The sequence below is a fragment of the Castanea sativa genome, chromosome 1, assembly GCF_040712315.1.
Source record: "Castanea sativa cultivar Marrone di Chiusa Pesio chromosome 1, ASM4071231v1".
NCBI lineage: Eukaryota > Viridiplantae > Streptophyta > Magnoliopsida > Fagales > Fagaceae > Castanea > Castanea sativa.
This window is the reverse complement of record NC_134013.1, coordinates 65668242-65694463: the sequence shown is the minus strand read 5'-3', so window position 1 is coordinate 65694463 and position 26222 is coordinate 65668242. Positions and strand designations below refer to the sequence as shown.

Genomic DNA, 26222 nt, shown 5'->3' with positions numbered 1-26222 from the left:
TGGATTTCACAGTATTATTTACACTTTTAAAAATTATTTTGTTACATTGTTTTTAATAATAAGTTTTTAATTTTTAGCAAATAAGCGGTATTTAAACACACCCTTTGTCTTAATGCAATGAAAATTATTCTTCACAATGGCCACTAAGGATGTGTGATGTGTAATAGGCAAAGTTTCCTGTTAAATGTCTGTTTGTCTTTTTATGACTGTTACTGGAATTGAATTATTAATCAATTACAAAATGACTAATAAAACTTTAGGGGTCAATGCTCAATTGAAGCCATTCGTCCATGTCCGACTCAACAATTAAGCTACAGGCCAACAAGATATTATTAGACTATAATTTGATTGGTTGCCGAAGTCTAGGCCATTATTTCTTGAATGCTTCTACTGTCCTACTTCACCAAACCTTGAAACACTAAATGCTAGAGCAATTGGTCGATGTTTTATCCATATTAGGATATATTTTATAATTCGATAAAATGGAAAACTTGAATTGTGGACAGCTCGTTTGAAAACACAAAGATATGTCAATTGAGTTACAAGTTTCATGCATAATATTTTATAATTTTAAGAATACTTTTATCGTGGAATTCTTAAAATACATTTTATCCATTTTAAACTGAACAGATTAGGTTTTACCATGTCATCACCATTTAAATAAGTTCACAATCACCATTTGATCGTACCAAATGCATAACACTCTTACTTTTGTGTGATTTGGAAGAGGCAATTCACTCATAACCTTACTCCCTGAAATTTTTTTTCCTTTTCTATTTGAAAGGCTAATTACCAAACTGTCACAATTTTGGTTTCTAAGATTTTAGGAACTTCATGATTGAATTAACTAAGACCTCTAGAGAATCCTAATCCGTTTCATCCTATTGTTGCTGCTCAAAAATTCATTCTCGGCCTTTTCATATAGTCATGCACAATATTAGTTCACAGAATATATAAGATCTGTGAAAATGTAATGGCAGAGCAGAAGATCAATACTAATACTAATCCTAATATGGAAGAAGAGGGAACATGAAATCTTGACTCATCGCTTGATGGAAAGCCAAGAAAGTTCCAAGAAGCCACATCAGAATCAGCAAAAATTGATTTATTCAACAGCAGTATCAGACAAAACACAAACCCAAACAAGACCAAATGTAATTTCTAAGAAACAGCATGTGGTATCAGCTTTTTTTGGAATTTTTTTAAGGCAATGAGAGAACAAGAACTTAATGGATCAACACAAGCAAATTAAAACACATGAGCAAAAAAGAAAAATTCAAACCAGATAATAATCCAAAATTTGAAAATCACACATTTTTTAGTGGAGAATCTAATATGGCCATTCCTTATCTCTCTAGTCTTTGTGAGCATAGTGGGTCACCTTGATGGATCTTCACTATGGAAATTTCAAAGCGCACCTTGGGATACAATCACTAAAAGAGACATCAATTTATGAACGCCCCCCAAAATACAATGCTTGAAAAGGTAAGCAGACAAGTCAACCAAGTTGGCAAAGACCCTAAATTTAAGAGAACCACACAAACAATAAATCCCCATCAATAGCTGTAGGCAAAACTAAAACTAATACTCACATCTCATTCAGGGAATTTAGAAGTAAACAGAGTTAGATTCGTGGTGCGTGGCCGCGTGGCCACAAGTCACAGATTAGAATACAAGGTCAGTTCAAATGGTCAACTAATTCACAATAGATGGAACTACCTCATCATGCCAGCTTCCCAAAGCAAAAAAAAAAAAAAAAAGATTCTGAACCCTGAAAAATGTTGACAATGTGAAAATTATACTCTTAGAATATATACAACCTAATTCTGGTGTCTAGGTTTTAGCAATAACAAGTGCTAGGCATAAAAACTCTGCCTCAGAGAAGAAAAGCCATCTATTTCCATTGTGGAGGTTCACTTCAATGCAAAATATATTGAGAGATATAGAGAGAAAGAGAAGAAGACAAACCATACACTAACTTAATGATCAGCAACCGTATGGACAGCAATATGATCAATGGAAGATCCAAAAGCAATCAGATGGTACAATTCAAAATGATAGACAACCCAAGTTGTGATAAGATTATATGAATAAATTAGTCTAAGATAGCCAAATTCTCAGCACAGAAAAGCTGGAAAATGTCATTATACATTTATGCAATATGGGATCATGCTACACCCGCAAGAAATGATACATAAACTAGTCACAGCCATAGACTATCCTCTCACAGTGAGCTCCCTACTCAGAAAATTGGCATGCCTCCATACCGGAAGAAACACCAACTCACCAAAAGGAGGATATAGAGAGTTCTCTGTCAAATTCCAGGGCCCTGACAAGTTCCTCCAATAATCTCTCTAGGGAGTGACCTAACTTCATTAGATATAAGGTAGTATACTTGTATTGCTGCTTCACCAAGACCATTAATCATCCAATTGATCCCTGTTCAGTGCAATGCACTATCTGCATCTCCAATCTATCCAGAGGAACCTCTTTTTCAAGACTCAGCCACTTTCTCTTTTGCAGTTACCAGGCAACAGATATTTGTACTTCTCAGCATTGTTCAGCAAATATGCTGGAAGATGTACTGCTGAATAAGAATGAGGAATAGGTCCCAACTTCCCAATGATCTCCTTAAATGTGTATTCCTCAGGCATCATGTCAAAGAGGTCAGCCCCTTTGCATATAATATCCTGAATCCTATCGCGATTCAGGTAATGAGAAAACTTGACTCGATCATTATGGCTGTAAGCCTTCATCTTAAAAATAAACTCACTGATTCGGCGGAAGCAAAAGCTACAATGCCACCCCGCATCTGAAAAGAGGTCATCAGTTTGTCGATAATGTACATATCTAGTCTTGCCAGACTGGTACCTGTGGACTGAAGCTCTCCAGCTTTTGTTATCAATATAAAACTCATATGAATACAAGTAGTCTCTAAGCTGAAGGTGAAGAATAGGCGGGATGTTATCACACCACCTCAAGAGATTAATTGTATGGGCACTTGGAATCTCATCAACATCAGACATTATCAACAAGTCATCATCTTCTATGCCTGCAATTTTCAAAAGCCGGTCAAGTGCTAGTCTCTGATATGCCTCTTCAATAAATGGATTTTCGCCTTTCTTGAATCTTCCTCCAACCATCCCATAAGTCAGCCGAGGATCAGCAAACTTGAACCGATCACGGTTACTTGCAAAAATCAATGGTTTAGGCACGCCTGTGAACGTTGAGTTTGATTCAAGAAGAACAAATTGTGTCACATATGGATACAATTCATTCCACCGAATTGTAAGGATGTCAAGCTCATTACTAAACAGAACTGCATCAAAGACTCGTCTTGGTGATTCACGAATTCCCCACCCATGAAGTTTGCATTGGGTCTCCATCGATACATTCTCATTATAATAATGAGGGATCTCATGAAATGGCTTTGGAGGTGATTCCCATAGTGGCCTTAGGAAATAAGTGACCTTCTGCCCATGTACATATACGCCAACAATGCATAATGGGACAAACACAAACAAGAGCAGATATGTCCGGAGTCTTGAGATGCTCAGGGATGTAGGAGTTCCTTGCTGTGGATTTAAAAAATACACAATATAAGATACTATGAATATTTGTACCAAAAAAACACTGATTTAATCTTGTTTACATGAAATGATATAAACTTTGACAAATCCCAGGGATATAACACCATTTCTGTTTGCTCTAAACATTTAAATTGATTTATTAGAAGAAAAGAAAAAGGTTCAGATGCTAAAACCCCCAAATACTAGTTCAATAGCTGCCTGACCTTCAGACAAAGATAGAATCTTAAGAAAGGAAAATCCAAAACTTGTATAGTCGAAATGACCAATGTTTCAGACACATATTACGCACCTTTCACTTCTCAGACAATGACACTAAAAAAAGGATCTTACAAAAGGGCTAAAACTTGAAAATTCAAGAATTTAAAACACACACGAATTTCTATCCCTCAAACAATTCATATGCCAATTCTGAAACTAAATTCCATCTAGATAATAACAAACCCATCAACCAAAAACTTCTAGAGTTAAAAAAAGGCGTGAATATAGGTCTATGTGCAGGTATATGTATAGAAAAAAAGATATTGGGGCACTTTATATAGTTAAAAGAATCCCAATTTTTTTTTTTTATCCTTAATCACATAAAACCAAAGATACTGAGAGATACCCATTACTGAAAATCTCAAAAAGCAAACCCCAAAACTAAATTTAATTTGCAAAAATAGGAATAAAGACATAAAACTGAAAAGAGTAGTGTCAATTGGGAAAGACAAATACTAGAAACAAGTAAAAACTTAAGCAAATAAACTAAACTAAACAAAACAAAGAAAAAAAAAAACACACCCACTTTCCCTTAATCCCAGAAATGAAAAATCATTTCCCAATAACCAAAGATACCCATTTCAAATAACCCAAAATCTTTAGCAAAGAAGTTAAAAGTTTGAAAATTGAACAAGTATAGAATTGGTAAAGGATTTGTACCTGGCCACAAACTTTTTCGCAGATATCATCAGTCTTCTTAGAACTATAATACCCATCTGACATGATTCTCAACTATATTATATATATATATACTATAAAATATTGTGTATATGTTGGAGAAGAACCAAAAACAAAATGCCCAATTCTCTCTCTCTCTCTCTGTCTTTCTCAGTGAGAAAAGAGAATCAGATCTTTGAGACCCAGATCAATAACCCCTTCTCCAAAACCAAAGGCCTAAAATTTCAAAGAGAAATTTGGCAAAGTTAACCCCAACAAAACCCAACGATTTTAAAGTCTCCTCTCTCTCTCTCTCTCTCTATGTGTGTGTGTGTGTGTCTGTTTTGTGTGTGTGTTTTTGTGTGTTCAGCAGAACTTGTAACGTCATTTATAGCCGTTTGGTGGTTTTTCGCTCTTTCACAAGGTGTCTATTTATACTAAGAATTGAAGGATAGAGAAAGAGAGAGAATAACTGAAGCCGAAAAAAAAAATAAAAAAGATAATAAAACTATAAATTTTACATGTTAGGATATCTATAACTCCCACTCGTCATTTTAACTTTTAAATAAATGTTTAGAATAATACTAGCAATTAATGGTCTTGGTTTAAATGTTCCCATTAGTGTAAGAAAATCCAAATTATTTAATATAGGGATAAATTTTTAGAAGATACAAGTATCTTTAATAACTTTCTAAAAAAAAAAACTTTAATAAGTATTTTTCTTATTATTATGTTTAGTTGTTGATTAGTTTTTATTATTTATTTGAAGAAATTACTTGTGCATGTTGATGTGGGATTGAACTGCCCATCTCATCTTATCATTAAAGATGGAAATTATAGAATGTCAGCTGTGCTTAAACCCAGCGATGCTAAAAAAAGTATTGTTCACTTCAAAAGCAACAAGATTTATATACAAAAAAAAAAAAAAAAGAAAATTTACAAATTGATATGATTAATGCTACCTTAACAATAGTAATAAATAAATCTTTTAACTATTTTTTTTTTAAATTTTGTGTTTAAAAATTGAATCATAAGATCTATGCTATAAGTTTTATAGTATCCCTCTAAATTCGTTTTTCTAACTCAATTTTCACTTTACCTTTATTTAAGAAATTAAACACTACCTTTTCTTCGTTTGAATTTAAAGTTGTGAGGAAAATACTACAAGAACTATCAACTAAGTACTAAAAGTTGATAACGAATACTTTTAAGGTATTGTTAATAAACTATTTTTAAAAAGTTTTAATACTATTTTTATAAAAAACATAAATAGCCGTCACAAAAAATTAGTTACTTTTTTCTATTTTTCATTAAAAAAAATTCTAAAAAAAATTCGTAAACCAATACTCAGTATCAGTTAACTTTTTCCATCTAATTTTTTGTTAAAGGTGAACAAGTAATTTAAAGGGGGGAAGCAAGATTAAGGATTAATCTCAACCGTTGATTTTTAATCAGACTGCTAGTAGATGAGGAAAAGATGTGTGATAGAATGGGTGAAGTTTATTAGGTATTTTGGTAGCTAGGTAGGCAGGACTAACTAAGGTGCGTATCTGTTAACTAGTAATAATAACAGTTAGCAAAACATATTACGAGGAACCGTTGTCTTTGGTTTCACCGCCGTCTTGTTTGGTTTGGCCATTTTTAAAAATTACAAACAATGTTAGGTTTTATTTGCTTGGTCGTTAAGAATAAGAAGAGGGAAAAATTATAATTTTGCTTTTGGATTTATAAGAGTGCCTGGTTTTGGGGTTTTCTTTTCCCCACACGCAGTTTGACTCGGTCAAGACTGCCGTTATCTTGCTCTGCCTGGATATTTACTCTTGCTTATAGAGTATAGACCTCATCTTCTTTTTCTTTTTATTTATATATAATTAAAGTTAACAGATATTTTAAGATTATTAATTTTAAAATTTTTGTTGAACTAATTTTTTAAAAATATTTCTTTTTTGATATATTTTTATATTTCTTATAAAAATGATATAATTTTTTTTTTAAAGTGGACCCTTTAAATTTGTTTTTTCTTTTCTTTTTATAAATTCAGTAACTATAATAGGAACAAGGATTTAAATTCTAAATATCATTACTAAAAACACCTAGAAGTACAGATTGAAGTATTGAACTACGTACCTAATCTTTTTTAAATCTGCACTTTTGTTGTTTCATTAAAAGTTGCAATAGTTAAGTGAGCCCAAAAGCCACTTCTCTTCTTTATATTTCTAATTGTTCACTTTGATGTCCCTTTTCTATTTTATAAGTCATTTTTTATTATAAAAATAAAAGGCTCTTTTTGTTGGGATTGGAGATGAAGTAGTTAGGAACATCTTATTGGTTATCACTTGTCATTACTTAGTTTAATATTATCAAAAGGTGAAGGAATAGATTCATTCACTATTTAACATTTTTCCCTTTTTACAACTGAAAGTAACAAAAAGATGAGCTTTAAAGTTATAAATTTCATTATGAACTTCCTAAAATTTCATATTTCTTTTCTTAAAATAATTAAATTTTATCATATTATTAATATTTAAACAAATTTGACTATCAATATTTTGATATTTATTTAAATTATTGATAACATGGTAGAATTATTATAATAATTATAGAAGATCATAATTCTACATTTACTATTTGCATTTATTTTTTCCTTTTTGTCAGACATTAACCTACAGTTGATGATTTGAAGTTACAATTTTTCATATCATTAATACTTAAATAAATTTTGACTATCAATTCTTTAATATTTATTAAAACCATTGATGATGTGGTAGGGTTATCTTAATAATTATAGAAGATCATAATCTGCATTTATTATTAACATTTAGATTTTTCCTTGTTGACAGCATTTTTTATTTACCTACTGTTGAAGCCTTGAAGTTTCATTTAATTAAAGCTGAAGTTCTGAATCTGATTGACAATACTACGGAATAGTACGAATACACCCCGATTTTATAATTGTTAAAATGGTGAATTATGATTTATGAGTGGTAGAATAAATAAAAATGATGGGTTTAAGTTTATATATAAAAAAAAAATAGTAAATAGAAAGTGTCAATAGTTCACATTTGATCAATTCTTTTTATTGAAAGGGAAATTCGATGGCATTAAAACCAAACCCTCTGTATAACTCTGTTGTCTGGCTTGTATCTGAACTCTCTTTGTCATTTGATCAATTCAAAATTGGTAATTAAATTGACGTGTCCCAAGAATGATTCCCTTGCGATGTTTCTTTTTTTTTTGGTTAAACCACCCGGTGTCCGGAACCACTGGGGCTCCGACTAAATCCGGATTCGAGCCGGGTAGGACCACAAGGGCGGCAAAGCTCTCCCAACCGAGTTTTAACGCAGCTGCATTCCCAAGGCTCGAACACGAGACCTTGGTTAAGCTAGGACAACTCCTTACCAGTTGACCAACGCGCTTGGTTAAGCTAGGACAACTCCCTTGCGATGTTTCAACCTGCTAATAAGCACTCTTTTTTCGTCTTGTTTAATTGGCTATCACTACCCAGATGGCATCTGAGTCACTTTGTTGAATTTTAAGCCATTGAGTGAATATGCTATAAAAAGAGAATAAACCCATCTCAATTATTTCATATAATCCATAGACGCGTGGTGCTTTCTTCCTTGCTGCCATTTGGAGTTCATTATCCACTCGTATATATTTTAAAAAGAAATTCTAAGAAGACAGAAAAAAAAAAAAAAAAAAATCTCAATTTTAAGTTGCATCAAATCTTTTTTGAAAAATAATAATTACAACATACTGCTAATTTCACAATTCGAACCATTTCTCTCCTAAACCTCCAAGCACTTTGTACATGAGGAGGTGTAAATTCAATTACCAGGCTTTTGGCTCTGTCAGTTTTTTTTAATTATGAAAATATTGAAATATTTTTCTGAATATTTTATGATATTGGCATAAATGTCTTTTAGTCCCTACATTTTGATCCGATTTTTATTTTGGTCCTTACATGTTATTTTTACCAATTTTAGTATTTAAATCAATTAACACGTGACATTTAAGTCTTTACCGTAACCTAACTAACAAAAAATGCTGACGTGGCTAACGGTACAGTAAAATAATAATTAAAAAAATCTATTTTGGCATTAAAAAATTGTCACTTTATAATTTAAATTAAAAAATTAATTTATTAATTTTAATTAAATTAAAAAAATTAAAAACAAAAAATCAAGCCCACCCGATCAAAACACCAAAATTCTAGATTACAACTCTCTGAAACTCTCCTGTCTCAATGGTGCTGGTGGGTTTTGTGTGTGATTTTGTTTGTACTTGTTTCTTTTTCTTTTTTGTTTTCTTCTTTCTTTTTCTTTTTCTTCCCCAAATCGGTCTCTCAGTTTCTCCGTTTCTTTTTCTTTTTTGTTTTCTTCTTTCGTTTTTTCTTTTTCTTCCCCAGATCGGTCTCTCAGTTTCTCTGCCTTCATTCTTTCCTTCTCCTCTTTCTTTCTTCTTCTTTTTCTTCTTTCTCCATCTATCTTGGTGCTTAGCCTCAAACTCTCTTTATCTTTTGATTTTGCTCAAACCCAAACCCATATGCCTCAAGCTCCTCTCTCAAATCAATGGGTCTCTCTCTTTGGCATTTTTTTTGTGGGTTTCTATGCATTTGGTGTTGCCGACTTGCCGTGGTGAGGTGGAGGGCGTGGGTTTGTAGGGATCGGCGTGGTGGAGGGTGTGGGTTTGTGGTGATGGCACAGATCGGAGTTTCTGACTTATTCTCTCAAATGAGTTAAATCCCAAATACTCCCAATAATTGGAGAGAGAGAGAGAGATGAATTTTTAGTTACTTGCCCTATTACTATCGTCCAACATAGGTAGAATTAGAAAAAGGGGAGCATGGGAGAGCTTCTTCCAATTGCTCCCACACCAAAGCTTTTTTGATATCTCACTTATAATTCAAATAAAATGTTGGGAAAGAGGTTGGGAAGTAAGGGAAGGAGAGAAATAAATCTCTTGGCTCTTCAATGTTGGCCGTTTCATGCAAGCTAGTACTTTGATACTTCCTTTTATTTTTAAAGCATATATAATAGAAAGTGATATTAGTTAGCACCCAACTTAGAACCAATTATAGATTTTAATTAGCTCAATAAGTAAAGTAATTTTTTTTTTTGTTGGTTGCTAAACTTAGTTTCAAATCCTTCCTACACACTAAAATGAAAGGATTGGTGTCTTGATGTAATACTAAAGGACAAACATCATAAACCAAATGTCATAGTTTCAAATCTTATCATACCTTTTAAATTAAATTTTAAAAAAAAAAAAGTAAAAGCAAGAGAACAAAATGTTATTTGTTGCAAGACCATCTTGAAGTAAACAGATTTTTTAGTTCTTGATGCAACAAATTCAGCAAGCCAATTAATTAAGTGAGTAAGCCAAACTAATTAGCCTTATCAACAATCCATTGCACAAGTCCATTGGCTAGATAATTGATACAAGCAAATTTAAGAAGTAATCTTGAACTATTCTCGAGAAATGTACAAATTCTTCCGATTTGTCATAGAATTTTAGCATGTTTGTAGTCAAAGTTTCATTGTCTAATTCAATGACTTGAAAAATTGAGAGGATGGTCCCCAAGAAAATTATTTCTCTAACTACTTCAGTCTATTCTATCAATTCAAGATAAGAGATCACATCCTGTAGGCAGTGTACTAAACATCCAATAACTTTGTGGTCAAGTAATATTATCTAGTCTCTCTCGTAACGAAAATTTAAATCTCTTGCCCCTTCTTGTAAGCAAAAAACTAGAGCCAAGAATAATATATTATTTAGCCAAAGGTGAATTGGCTCGAAGAAGTGAACAAAAAATTTATGATACATCACTGACTGAATTGACTTGAAGAAGCTCTATGCATTAATATTAATTAAGAATAGTAGATTTTAGTCAGCTCAACTAGTAAAATTTTCGATAAAAAAAATCGTTAGAAGTAAACGTTATAGGTCGAGATTCTATTAAAAAAAACTACAAAAAAAAAACCAAGAATGAATTGATTCGAAGAAGCAAACAATAAATGTTAATGTGTCACATACCATGAGTAATCTGACTCGAAGAATCAATATATAATATTGTGCATCGCTGGCCAACTTGCTAATTACGAGTGAATTGACTCAATCAAATGTGACAATCACAGACCAAGAATGAATTGATTCGAAGCATCAAACAAAAAATGTAAAATGCATCACTTGACAAAAGTGAATTGATCCAAAATAGAGATAAAGTAATCACTGCAGGCCAAGAGTGAATTGTAAATAACTCGAAAAAGTGAATAACATTTATGCAAATAATGTGCTAGTAAAGTAAGTATATATCTTAATTATTATATAAAGTTTTTCCAGACAATATTTTGTGTTTTGGTAATACATGCAAAATATATAGAAGTATACTAGTCTTGTATATATCTTCTATATCTCGAAGAACCAATATATAATATTGTGCATCGCTGGCCAACTTGCTAATTACGAGTGAATTGACTCGATCAAATGTGACAATCACAGACCAAGAATGAATTGATTCGAAGCATCAAACAAAAAATGTAAAATGCATCACTTGACAAAAGTGAATTGATCCAAAATAGAGATAAAGTAATCACTGCAGGCCAAGAGTGAATTGTAAATAACTCGAAAAAGTGAATAACATTTATGCAAATAATGTACTAGTAAAGTACGTATATATCTTAATTATTATATAAAGTTTTTCCAGAAAATATTTTGTGTTTTGGTAATACATGCAAAATATATAGAAGTATACTAGTCTTGTATATATCTTCTATATCTATATTATTATTTAAGCGGTTGCTCCTGTTTGGACTGGATTTTTTTTGTTACAAAATATCCTTACACCTCTAGATTTAAGTAGAGACAAAATTAAAGGATAGTTTGGTAAAAATACATGTCTAACTTCCACTAAAATATTGCCTACAAAATAGGAACACTTTTCCACTAACTCACTTCTTCAAAGTAATTATATGTTTTTTTTTTTTAAATAGAAAAATAAGTTAAACATTCCACATTTATCCAAAAACAAATCTATATATATATATAACTAAAGAATGTTCTAATAAATGTTCTAAATTAACCCTTATCCAAAAACTAGAAGAGTCTCTAAGCACGCACGTGAGCGCGTACTTATAGGCTAGTACTACTATTTAAGAGGCTTCCTCTGTTTGGACCGGATTTTTTTTTTATCCAAAATACCCATACACCCCTAAGTTTAAGTAGAGACAGAACTAAAGGATAGTTTGGTAAAAATAAATATCTAACTTGCACTAAAATATTGCTTACAAAATAGGAACACTTCTCCACTAACCCACTTCTTCAAAGCAACTATACGTTTATTGTTTTTTTTTTTTGTTTTTTTTTTAAAAAGTTATACACCCCACGTTTATCCAAAAACAAATCTAAATATATATATATAAAAAATTAAAGGACAATATGGTAAAAATACAACCTTAACTTTCACTAAAACATTGCCTAAAAAATAGAGTCACTTTCTTATTGATTTTCAAATTTATTTATCCACTTATAAAAATAAAAATAAAAAAGATTCTCAAAATAAAAATTATATATAAAATAAAAAACATAGAATTTTTTTTTGCTACTACCACTAAAAAAGAAAGAAAGCCTCATCTCACGCATGAAGCGCGTGTGATGAGGCTCGTATTATATAAAGTTTTTCCGGACAATATTTTGTGTTTTGTAATACATGCAAATTGAATATATAGAAGTTCATTCTCAAAAAAGAAAAAAGAAAAGAATATATAGAAGTTTATGTAGATTTAGTCTACAAGAAAGCTTTCTTGTTTTTACTCGTTGAAGGGATAATGCACCACTAGTCAAGAATTAATTGATCAAAAGAAGTGAACAACATATAAGACAATGAGAAAATATACGCCTTATTACGTCAAGTTTTGCAAGACAATTTTTATGTTTTGTAAATTTGTAATACATACAAAATATATAGAAGTAAGTAAATGTAAATTTCATCTAAAGAAAGCAATGCCCCCTTAAACTTCTCTCATATATTTTTTATTTTACTTGTTACCAAGAAAAACAAGAGAACATTAAAAACTAAAAAAATGTATATGCCATGGTGTGTGTGTGTGTGTATATATATATATGAGCAAAATTTAAGTACAGTACTTAGGTGTTGTTTTTTATATTCCCTTTTTAAGATTTTGCTATATGAATTTTTTTTCATGAGATAAATGTTTATTTTTTAAGTAACCACATGACTAAATCTTAAGAGGAAAGCTTAAGAAACAGCACCTAAGGTATTGTACCTAAGTTTTGTCCATATATAAAATACATGTATAAAAAACATAAAAAATAAATTATTGGGTTTACCGTAAATTATAGGGAAAATTTATATTCAATCTTCACATGAAAACTTTATGTTTTTCTTTACCCATGATAATTCCCTATTCCCTCTCCCCAAAAATGTTATTTCCAAATTGAGTAAAGAATTTAATTTGCTGAAACTATAAAATAAAATAAAATGATATTTAATTTATAATTATCACTTAATTATGTAATTAATGTAAAATATACAACACTTTGTCCAAAAATAAATCATAGAAAAAATCAGGTCAAGATGTGACATATAAATCTCAATCTTATCATCAATCACATGGCCTAAGTTTAATAGATGAGGTGTTGGTTCGGTATAAGGACGGCAAGGTGTTATTCTAACTAAGATTCGTTTCTCTCAAAAAACCAAAAAAGAGGCCAATTAAGATTCGAATTTATGAGGCATTAAGGACAGTATTATTCTCATCCACTCTTCTCACAGCTACGTACACCCATGTTTCCTACTCAGGCACGCTTCCCTCTGTTTCATATTCAACTTATCGAATCCCTTTGATGGCTTACTCTAGATTTTTCTAGGAATCCTCGCTTCTTCTCCTAGCTTAATATTTTTATTGATTTTTTAAAAAAGAAAAATTCATAAATATAAAAAAGAAAATATTAACCAATATTCTAAAGATATTTATCAGTAACCTATTTTAAAAAAATTTGTATGAAAAATGAAAAAAAAATTAATATTTTGACAATTTTTTTTTATTTCTCATAAAAATAATATTAAAACTTTTTAAAAATAATTTGTAAACAATGGTCCTAAGGGCACCCATTAATAGACACATATAAAAATTATTGATAAATAATACATACATCATTTTGAACTCACAGCCACAATAATTATGGAAGAAAGTAGAATCATTTCTATTAATTTTTCATTTTATATTCAGTTTACTAGTTACAAGCCTTCAAGATTCTTAATTTTTTTTTAAATATATTCATAGAACTACTTTTTTTAGTTAAGAAGATAATTAATCATTAAGTATACATAAGAAGAGTTGTTTGTTTTATAATAGCAACTAGGAATATCCATCATGTGCGTGTATCATGTAAATTAATGCATAATTCATGAAACCTATATACGTGCATACAAATTGGAATATACAGCTTTCAATATGACACTCCACCTCTAGTCAACTTTGATCATCCTGTTGATGTCATATAGTTTTAATTATATTTTTGAACGATACATGTCACTTGATCAACATGTCATTTTTGCACGTTATCTTAAAACATATTATCATGAAATTACACATGACATATGACCTCCATACGCTGGTCATACTTGTCGAATATCAAGAAAATTGATGAGTTTAAACCTTAAACGTCTTCATGAAAAATAGAATGAGGTGTCAGTTGAGCTATTTAGCAAAAATCTTACAATTATAATAATGTTTCATTTTGATTTATCTTGGGACTCTTTGTGCATTTGACAAAACATTTTGAGAATGGCTTACTTCCTCTTTCTTTTTTAGGATATATATATATATATATCACTAATAATCGTTTCATTTTATGATCACAACTCAACCACATGAGTAAATATGCAATTTTTTCACAACTTGTTAAGTTGATAAATGGATTGACACAATACTTGTCTACGATGGTTGATATTAGTAGTGGATCCGTATGAAAGTTAGTAAAAATTTGTCATATTAATTGTTTGTAAAAATATTATAAAATAGTATGTGGCTATAGCATTATTCTATTATTTTTGGACTTTTGAAGAGGCAGCATTATGAAAAATATCCACGTGGCATGCAGTTAGTAGGTGAAAATTGGCCAAACATTCCAAAAAGACAGAATATTCTCCAAAAATGTTAAAGATGTGGGCTACTGCAACCGCAAACATGTCTCCACATAAACATTGGTAGCTAGAGCATGCAGAGAGAGAAAGTGGTGTTTTATTATTCATATGCTGCTTCCGAGAAAGTTCGCTTTGCAAAACATATATATGCATAGTTTGTTGGATTTTAAGGTTGAGACGGAAACCCAGAAGGCATATTCTTTGTTTAAAATGATTAATATTGCCAAACCCTACTGTTTGATTTGGCAGTACTTCTGAATATATATGATTATGATAGGGATATCTATGGTTCTCCATATTAATTTTGTTCCCACTCTTTCTTGTTTGGAGACAGTAATAAAGAATCATATTTGGACCACTGGCTTTGTTTTGACAAAGTAGCTAGGACCAAAAGGAAAAAGTAAGAGAAAATAGAGTGTGGTGAAAAAAGAAAAGGAGGTTTTGTGTTTTTCATTACAAACTTTTAGTACAATGGAGGGGAAAGTGGAGAGAAAAAACAGAGTATCTTATATTAAATTCTTATTATAGTTTTTGTATTAAATTGTTTTTAATAATCTAGTGAGACAAGATGTAAGGCATTTTTTTTTTCTTATAGTTTGCTCCTATTGCTCTCCTTTTATCCTTCCTTTCCACTTTTCTATTTTATCAAATGAGAGAAGATATTGATCCATCTTCAACTTTTTTTCCTTTATTCTATTTCTATCTTTATCACTTCTCTACCTAACCAAATGCACTAAGTTTAGTTTAGTCATTGACAAATTAATTATGTCATGTGATGTGAATATATATATATAGTTGGTTGCAAACTATGAATGCTAAAATCTAAGCACACTGTGGTTGTTCTATGGGAGTCCAAATCTTCTGTCCCACTTTTTCTGCTCTACTCTGTACTTCACTAATAAAAACTTGCCACGTGTTCAGCTAATTAATTAAATACTACTATTAATTAATAACGGTAGCATTAATAAGTCAATAATAGTAGTATTTAATTAATTAGGTGAACACGTGTCAAATTTTTATTGGTGGAGTATAGAGTAGAGCAGGAAAAGTGGGACAGAAGATTTAGACTCGTTCTATGGTTGTTCTGAGTTATATTATTAACTAGCAAAGCGCCCATGCATCGCACGTATAATGCTTTAAATCACCATGTGAAAGTTTATATTAAATGTTTAAAATATGTTAAAGAAATAATATGAAGTAATGTTGCAAAAACATGAATTGGTTTTTATAAAATTAAAGTAATACGAAATTAAGGGGATAACTTTTTTTTTTTAATCTCAAGAGGATAAGGAATTAGAGTATGTCATAAAAATTAGTTGAAGTAATGAATTCTTCATGAAAAGTAAAATTTTAAAATTGCATATATATATATATATATATATATGTCTATTACAATTTTTCACTTAAAATAAAGAGCACTTAAAGGATTAAAGAACAACTAATTAGGAGTATTGTAATTTTAATATATAAATACACACACACACATGCACGCGCGCACACTACTATGTAAGGGGCTTCCTATGTTTGAACTGTTTTTTTTTTTCCAAAATACCCTTACAACTTACGTTTAAGTAAGGGCAAATTTTGGTAAAAATGCTTCTTTAACTCCCACGTAAAATACGATCTACAAAATAGAATCATGCTCCTAGTACACTCACATTGGTTTTTAAACTCAAATTGCTTCTTCTTCAGTTCTTCAATTCTCTCAATTATGTGTTAATCTTCTTTTCACCATTATTATCATTTTTTCTATTTGCTCCTACTCAAATTTGCTCTTGCTCAATGGTATGTGTATGTTAATACACTTTGGTTTTTTCTATTTTGGTTTTCTAATTCATGAACAACTTCTTATAACAAAAATAATGAGTGAAACTCGATAACCAAAAAAGAAAAAAGAAGACAAATCAATATATATCACACCCCTAGGTTTTTTTGTGATTGAAAAATGTAATAATTCCAAAATATAATGAATGCAAATTATTAACTTTTTTTTCAAAAAAATAGAAAAACCTCTAAGTACATGCGTGAGCTCATGCGTAAAGGCTATATAGCGTGTGTGTGTCTATATATATATATGATTTTTTTTTTGCTAAACACACACACACACACACACATATATATATATGATTGATTTATGAGTCCAATTAACAAATATCCTTAGGGCACTTGTTAATTGATAATTTTAAGAAAGTTTTTATATAACTTTTATGGGAAATATAAAAAGCGGTAAAAAAATAATTCTTTTTTTTTCCTATAAAAATTTCTAAAAATATTGTATAAATCAATACCATTAGGGTATCCGCTAACTTTCCACTTAATTTAATTTATTATTCAACATTTGTGTACATATAACATGCATAAAATAGAAACATGCTCAAATTTAGCATGATATCCTTTACAAGTAAAACCATATAAATGTCTCACTAGTATTAACCTTCTTCTCTAGCTTTAGTTTGTCATGACTCTAGGTTTATCTTTAAGAAGCAAAACAGAACGAAAGATTGCATGATTGATGCCCACAATATACTTCAAAGAAACTAGAAAACAGATAATGCCTTTATATTCCTTTTTTCTCTTTGTTCTAAAACCTTTTTACATTTCCACCACTTTTACTTCACTTGAAAAATGCAGTTATATTAGTTAACTTTTATGATGAAATAAAGCTGCTTTATGCTTTGTATTATTAACATCGCTAAGAACCGACTTTACGCCACATCCTTATAAATATAATAACTCAAAGCCAAGTTAGTCAAGGGCTCAAGGCAAAATATCAAGGTGCATACCTATGATATAGTCAAGATTGCTAAAGTCACCAAAGCATTAATAATCTCAACCGACTAGATGTGATAAAAGCCATTTTAACTCCATGGGTTGGTTTAGTTGTTCCTAAAACTTCATAATATTTATGAAATTTTGAGTTCGAAAGTTGAAACCTTCTTACTAGCAAATCTTGGGGTCACGCTTTGAAATGAGAAGACAGCATATACTGTTGTCTTGTCAAAAAAAAGGGCATCTTTAGAAGACACTCAGAATCAGTACACATCACTTAAAAATCATAGTGTTGATGTTGCTTTTGCTCAACAAAAAAAATGGATAGGCTTGTTCGTCAAATTACTGAAATCTTTACTCACTCCTGTTCTTGTCAATCTTTCTTATGCTAAGATTAAAAGACTTTTCCTCTCGCCCACCATATTGGAAGGTCTTATATGTTTGCTTGCACCATCGTTTGTCTCTACTTTTTCTTGAAATTTCTAAAAGACATATTTCAGTGGGACCTGGGTTATCTCTGTATATAGAAAACTCCATTGTGAATTTGTGTTATCTTAGGTGCATTTATTGCGATGCATAAGTGTTTGTCTGTTGGACTAAAAACAGTGTAAAAAAATAAAATAAAAAACTTATCCAAAAAAAGTGTAAAAAAATCTATTTATTTTCTGGTGATTGGTTTTTTAAAAAAATATTTTAAAAATTAGGTTTTACGATATTTTCATATAGATATAAAATAAAATAAAATAAAAACTAATTCACACAACTTTGAAATATCAATACATAATAATTAAAATCAACCTCCATGTATTAACAAATTCTATCAATAAAAAAAAGGAAATCTAAACCTGTAAAATATATTCTATTTTCTTATCTATTTTGTTTTCTTTATGGGATTTTTGAAGACTTATAAATAAGCGAGTGGCCTCAATCGAAATATTTGGAGTAAGTTTCTTGGCTTGATCGCAGGAGTACAGGACATTAATTTGGTCCTTATTGCTATTACTTCATAGATGATACCCAATGGCAATTTGAAATCATTCTTAAAAATATAATTATGTGCAAACAAAACAAAAGGGAGATTACTGTAGGGATAAAAGGTCCGAAGTGCATTTTTGGGTCATGGGCTTTATCCGAGGTTGTTTGCTTATCTGAGGATGGATTGATAGCAATAAAGACGTTAGACCTAGAGATCCACGAGCAAATTGTGACAGAAGTAATTCGATGAGGGGTATCTCCTCGGCTAAGCAAAGTAAAGATCAAATGGTATGTCATGTTGTCTAGAATAATTTTCTAGGAGGTCTTGTAGATGAAGATATGTTTCACAGGGCACAGAGAGCAAGAACAGTTGTGAAATATCTAAGAGAAAACTGCTACCACCGCATTGAATGCTCTGTATTTAAATCTCTAGCCACATTAATGAGGAAGTGATATCTGAACAATGACTTTTAGCCTTACAGCTATTACCAAAAGACTTCCGAAAGGTGCTGATGGAACAAATATCAACATTAGCAGTCTAGACTTACAAGTGGAGAGCATAAATGAGAGGAATAAGGAAGTATAAGAGGGAATAAAGTCCCGGAGAAAAAATGGATCAAGAAAGATGATGGAGAGAAAGGAAACACTGTAGACACAAAAACAACATCTGTAATTTATTCTCAAGAGAGTGAAATATAAGAACCAACCTCCTCGGCTTAAGATCGAGGACGGTCTTCACTATTCAAATTGTTTAAGTTTCCTTCTATTGTGATTTTAGCCCAACGTTATTACTAGCAAAACTCATTGAAACATAAATTTCTAGCTCACTCTCTAGAAATTCATTGTATTGAGCTATTTGGGCCTATCCTCTTCCCATTTGTGGACTTAGGTGCAAAACGGGACCTTACAATTACAATGGTTAAAAAAAAAAAAAAAATACAAACACACACATACAAGTGAGAAGAAATATAATTCTAACACAAAAAAGTATACTAAAAATTTCACTCATAAGCCATAATGGATTTCAATGGTTGGCTATAGACGAGTCATGTGAGGTTTTACATGTGCCATCGTAATTGTGTGAGTGGTAAAACTAATGTGAAAATGCTTTGAGTTTTTAGTAAATTTCTGTTGTATACTTATTAGTTTTCCATAGGAAAAACTCGTTGCCTTTTTCCCATCATAATCATAAATTGAGAATGACTGAGGGCTGACTAACAATAAAAGCGTCATTAAAGGCAATATGAGCGCTGCACGATTATGACACGCAGAAACTATCAAAGGGCAAAGAAATATCTCATTTGTCAATTCGAATAGATGCCCATTGCATGATTAATGAAACTTGTAACTTGTATTGTATGTGAGCTAATTAAGGAGGGCCGTATGGGTTAGTACTATCTAAGCTTTAATTAAGGAGGGCCAATTAATGGAGCTTATATTTTTATTTTTAAAAAAAAAAGAAAAACCATCTAAAATCTTCATCTATTTTATTTATTAATTTAAGTGATTATGATGTTGAGACTTAAGATGACCATTTTTTTTATTAAGGACCAAATTGAACGGACTACAAAATTATGGGACCAAAGGGATCAAAAACGTCAAATCGACCCCATAAACATAAGGATGAAATTATTCAATATTAGAAATTGTAGAGATTAAATCCGAAAATTTTAAATTAAGAAAATCAAAATCAAACCCCGCGACCAAAAATATAATTGACCCTATTCTCATTCTATTACTATATTATATATATCATAGGTAAAGCAACAGCTTATTTTATGTTTAAAATAAGCTAAAGGTTGATGTTTGGATACACCAAAAGGTGGACTTGGATAACATCGTCCTCTCCGCACTGCTACGGACGTATCTTGTCTCTAAGCTTTTGGATTCTTTGGTTCTAAATTGTGTTAAGATTTAAGAAATATAAAAAATAATAATAACAATAAATAAATATGAAAACAATGAAGCAGAAGACAAGAATGTCGAACTACATGGCCACGTACCCCTCGTCATGTTATTAAACAATCTCTTCATTTCTTAATCTGCTAGTTTTTCTATTTTTTTAACCCAAAATTCTTAATCTTCGCTACTTATAATTAAATAATCTAAATTACCGGTCTAGTTGTGAACATTGTGTGTATTGAATGGCCCACAAATCAAACTTTGCTAAGTCCGTAACGTTACACGCCGGATAATATCTATATGACCATATGAGTATGACTAATAATGATTACATGATAGAGAGGTGCATAGCATGTTGTCAAGTGGCCTGCTTGTTAGCCTAGTACACCCAAAAAAAAAAAAAACATTGCTTTTGCGGACTCAAACACAAATAATTCTTAAGTATTTTTAGAATTCAGAAATTTTTTTTTTCTTAAATTTATAATAAGATCTACTTATTAAATTTATAATAAAATTAACCATAAAGATAAGAGAAAAAAATATTATTTCATTATATTTCAAAAGTATTTAAGAATTTTCTAACTAATAGTAGATAAAAAAAAGGCTTGGTTAAATTCTTCATCAATAAAAATGAGGACAATTTTTTTTTCCAATTCTTGTGAAATCCGTGTAGGAATATTCTCCTCTATTTTTCACTTGTACTTTTCATTTGTTATTATTAATTCTTTTCAGGGTTTTTGGCTAACATTGGTTAAATTCTTATATGTTTTGAACCTTTTCGAGTCATCTCAAAAGGTGATTTCATTTTGATATTGGCCCCATTAAGGCTTTAATAAAGTGCCAATTACATCAACTGCTGATTTCAGTGCTTAACCGGTGGGAACTGCACTGGACTAGGGGTGCGTGTGTCACGTGTTAATTCAGTGTTTAAAACTCTTCCATTTCATCCTCCTCATAGATTGAAAGTTGTAACGTGGGAATCTTCTTTGCTTTATTGAGATATTTTGCTTAGTGCGAAGAATGAAATTTGGCTATGATATCATATTAAATATTAACATCAATGTGTATGTTATGTTGAATATGATAGAGTAGATGTGGAAGTAGAAGCATAGAATAGGAACACGAGAACACGAATAATACGTAAATTTTTAAGGGCTACATCAATATTTACAATAAATCATAATATGAGTATATATAAGAGACTAAACCCTAGACTAATAGTACAAGTAAAAAAACTTATATTACACACAAAGTAAGTGGGTTTGAGCCTATTATATTAGGTTAATATGTCTAATATATCCCTAACACTATCAAATTTTATCCTAAGTTAACGCTAATTTCATTTTTTTAGATATAAAAGGAAAGTGCATTGTGTTCCACTTAACTCTCATTGGTGTCATGATGTAATAATCATCGGATGTCATATTTGAATCTATCTCTTAGAAATAACAATAAAAAATAAATTAAAAAAAGAAAGGAAAATTACAGTTTTTCAATATTTAATGTTTAAACTTATAAGTAACGGTATGATTTTTTCAAATATATATCTAAAATTTGACTGACGTTATAAAATGACTTGTTATACTTGTAAGCCTATATATATATATATTATATATATATATATATATATATATAGAGAGAGAGAGAGAGAGAGAGAGAGAGAGAGAGAGAGAGAGAGAGAGAGAGGTAAAACTTAGAGAGAATTCAATTAGAATTTAAAATTAGAATCCAATTTTACGTTATGGGTCTAAATTTATGTGGAGACCACACCATAATTATCTACTTAAGTTTATGCTATGGGTTCACTTAAGTTTTTAAATTTTTGTGCAAGGTGAGTTAATAAGTGCAAAATATTAAGAATCTAATATTAATAACCTATAAAATTAAACAAACAAAAAAAACCCAATCACATATACTCAATAAAAAATCACCACACAACAAAGATTATCATCACATGTTCTATCTTATTAAAAATTAGGAAAAAATAATAATCTTAAGTAATATTAAATTTAAGTAAAAATTTTAATATGTGACTAATTATGTTTACTTTTAAAAAAAATTGAATAATTATTATATTTTATAATAAAAATTGTATTTAATTTTAAATGTATCTACATATTTTTTTTTAATTAATAATTCGACTAATTATTCATATTTTCATAATAAAAATTGTGTTTAATTTTAAATGCATCTATGAGTTTATATAGATTACATGCTAGTTTTAATTATTGCAGCAAAACTTATCTCTAATTGTTTGAATAGAATCAGTCTTACATACAGACTCCAAGAAATAGTATTGCTACTTGAAATCATGGTCTAAACCGTGTTGGAAAAACTAGACTACTTCTTCAGTTCTTCGTCAAGATGAAATCAATGGCCTATTTAGCACTATTCTTCGAAAACTCTATGTTGTTTTAAACCAACAGTAAAAAATCAAAAAAACTTTGAAATTTAAATAGTATTTCTACCACAACCCTTGATTATTATTATTATTATTTTGTACCCTTTTTGGTTTGGTTTGGTTTGTTTTGTAGTCGTTTTCAATGGAGCAAAGTGAGAAGAGGACCACTCTATTGGCAAATTACATGGATGGGAGTAAAAGTAGAGGACAATAAATTTTTTTTTTTTTTGGGTTTTTTTGAGAAATTAAAATCAATGATGTTTGTTTGGACTTTGGAGCCATTGATTTGAAAAAAAAAAAAATAAATAAAGGACAAATATCTTCTTTGCGTGAGGGAAAGAAAGATGGTACAAAATTGCAAAGTGATGACTAGCAAGCGGCTTTTGTTGAAGTCAAGGTGGTTGACCCTTCTTATGACCCCTTCTATGGGGCAAGGAGCAGTACTGAGAATGAAAGTGAAGACTAAAGACTGAGGACCAGGTCATGATCATATTAATATGTACTAGCTGGCCTCTACTGACGCAGTCCATACGGTTTTGGTTTGACAATTCTGGCCTAGCTTTAAGCTTTAATAGACTTGCAAGTAAAGCTTCTTCTTTTTTTCTTTTTTTTTTCCTTTTCATTTAGAATTTTTTTTTTTGTTTGAAAAGTTTTCCTTTAGAATTTAGATGGATGATTTTTAGGATGGACTTATTTGAGACCCCCTATTGGGCCAAACAATACGGCCTTCTAATCTTGACATGGTCTAGATTCTAATATAGCCTCTTATTGAATCTAGTTCAATTGCATATAGAGCAGCCCACTCTTTTATTTTGGTGAAAGGGAACTTAAATTAAATATAATTAAGAAGTACAAAGTTTAGGGTAAGAACACCTGCCAAGTATCAACTAATAACTGGTACAAAATAAGGGAAGGAGGTTGCAAATACAACATAAAATTATCACTAGTAGAGTGTCACTCTTTGGTCAAAAGATCCACGCAATGATTCTCTTCGCGGTAGGTGCGGTGGATGTGGGTTTCCATAAAAAGCTAGAGGACGTACTTGCAATCAAATATCAAGGCATTACATGGATGAGTTATATACTTATATTAGTTAATATATCATGAGAAGTAAGAATTGTGATCACAGCTTTTGCATCTATCTCAATGTGCAACTTTCTAATATTGAGTTATTTGCTCAAATAAGCCCATCCCGTAGGCCCAAGAGCTCAGCCGCCATAGAGTGAGTTATGCCAAAGTTTCTGGTTTTACACCATTTGGATCTATTACACAGCTTTTGCATCTATCTCAATGTGCAACTTTCTAACATTGAGTTATTTGCTCAAATAAGCCCATCCCATAGGCCCAAGAGCTCAGCCGCCATAGAGTGAGTTATGCCAAAGTTTCTGGTTTTACACCATTTGGATCTATTCGTGGAGATTGTGAATGGAAGATTTATTTTCTTATGGGATAGAAAGTGGACCTAAGAGTTATATGGGCCTCATGTTACATCTCCCTTGATCTAGTTCTTGGACTTTGGGCCTCATGTGACACCACGCCTTTGCTTCATCCATTTCATGAAACAATAGGGCCGCGGTCCGTTTTGTCACACCACCTTGTTTTTTGTACTTTTGGGTATGCATGAAAGAATGAATATGCTTGGTTGTGTGCATTTAAATTGAGATGTCTGAGCTCTAGGAAGATCCGTGTGGTACAAATAGTATTATTCATTACCGTCATGTAGCATGAAATCAATGAACTCATACCAGAGACTCCCTTTTATTATTTAGCAAAAAAAAAAATTGGAATGTCGAGCTTATTAGCTAAAGTTTTGGGTTTACATATGCAATCCTTGATCCAATATCTTTGTCTGCCTACTGTATCAAAAAAGCTTATGAAAGAGAATGGAGACCAGTACGAATATAGTGCAGTACTGCAGTTGCAATACCCCTTTTTAAACTATGAAATGAAATCAAGCAATGTACCTCTTGGGTTTTTTTTTTTTTTTTTTAATTCCAATAGTTATAACAAGAAATAAGGAATTTGAATCATGAATGTCGCTCTTAGAAAGTATCAAGAAGTATTAGTTCAGTTATAATGCTCTTAGTGCAGTGTACTTTTTAAATTATTAGTAACTTATCAACAACCTATGAAATACATGGTAAAGTTTAATAAAATATAATTTTTTTATAAATTTTTTTTGTCTAAATATAAAATTCAAATATTATGGATAAAATTTGAACATTATGGTCCTTCTTCTTCTTCTTCTTCTTCTATTATATCTTTTTTTTTGAGCGACTGGAATGTGTTGGGATAAATCCCCGTCGATGTGTGTATTAAATTAAATATAGCCCAATTAATAAAGAAAATAGAAATCAACGAAAGCAATAAAAAAAAATCAACCAACAAGAACACCAAGAAATTACATGGAAAACCCTTCAATGTAAAGGGAAAAACTACACTGCAAATCCGATCAATCTACTATAATAAAAATAGAGATTACAACACTCAAGTTATACCCAAAACCTGAATTCACAATAAATTGGGAAAATACAATAATACATCTAGGAACAAATACAACCTCACCACAAAACTCGGTAGTAAGATCTTCCACTCAGAATACTTCAACTCGGAATACTTCAACTCTCTATGGTTGTAGCACCCAAATAATTGTCCTAGAGAAAACCCCCAATTTATCTTCCTTGTATGTCTTGAGCAAAAGAAAAATCATATTTTCTTTTTTCCCTCAGTGCTGCACAAAGCACTATTCTTTTTCCTTCAATCGGCTTCAAATCTCTGTTTCAATATTCGGTCTCTCTCCTGAATCTCTCTATTTTCATGAAACCCAGTTACAAAACTTTATATATGCTTTTGATGCCTACACTATTCCTAATATAAGTAGGAATAGTATTCTTGTACTTGCAAACTACTTCACCATGTTACATCTTGAAATAAAATTCCATGGGGCTGGACTCTAGGTGCAGCCATGCACCCCAACAATCTCCCCCTCCAGCCTATCGAGGAAAGAGATTTTTATCCCAACTCTTTAATTAGAATTCATGCCGATCATTCCAGCACAAAGCTCAAGTTTCTCCTTGGTCACAACCAACTCATAAGTCTTATTCTTGTGCAAAGAATTCATTTCTTCTTGCATAGCCTTCATCCAGCTTTGCTTATCCTTATGAGACTCTACTTGAAAGCATTCTGGCTCCCCTCATCAGTAAGCAAAATATACCCAGAAGAGGAATATCTAGTTGATGGACGATGCTTCCTAGTAGACCTCTCACTGAGGTTCTTCCATCTCTGGTGGAACAGGCTGCTCCCCTTGTTCAACGTCTTCAATATCTTGAGCATTATCACCATCAACTCCTACTAGCTCATCACCATCAACTGCTATTGGTTCATCACCAAGATTTTCATCTTGCACCTCTTTCTTATTTGTGGTATGATTGGAGGAAGAAGAGGTAAGTGTAAGGTCGGGAACACCTACAATAGCATCCTTTGTCTTTTCAATTTTCTCAGG

General features: G+C 31.1%; 1 protein-coding gene across 1 annotated transcript; it reads right to left on the bottom strand.

The window, feature by feature from the left end:
* Window positions 1-2056: 2056 nt before the first annotated feature.
* Window positions 2057-4984, bottom strand: LOC142622277 (uncharacterized). Its single transcript, XM_075795722.1, has 2 exons — window positions 4509-4984; window positions 2057-3575 (listed from the first exon to the last, which is right to left on the bottom strand). The coding sequence occupies exons 1-2, from the start codon at window positions 4569-4571 to the stop codon at window positions 2502-2504; spliced, it is 1137 nt and encodes a 378-aa protein (XP_075651837.1). The 5' UTR covers window positions 4572-4984; the 3' UTR covers window positions 2057-2501.
* Window positions 4985-26222: the final 21238 nt, after the last annotated feature.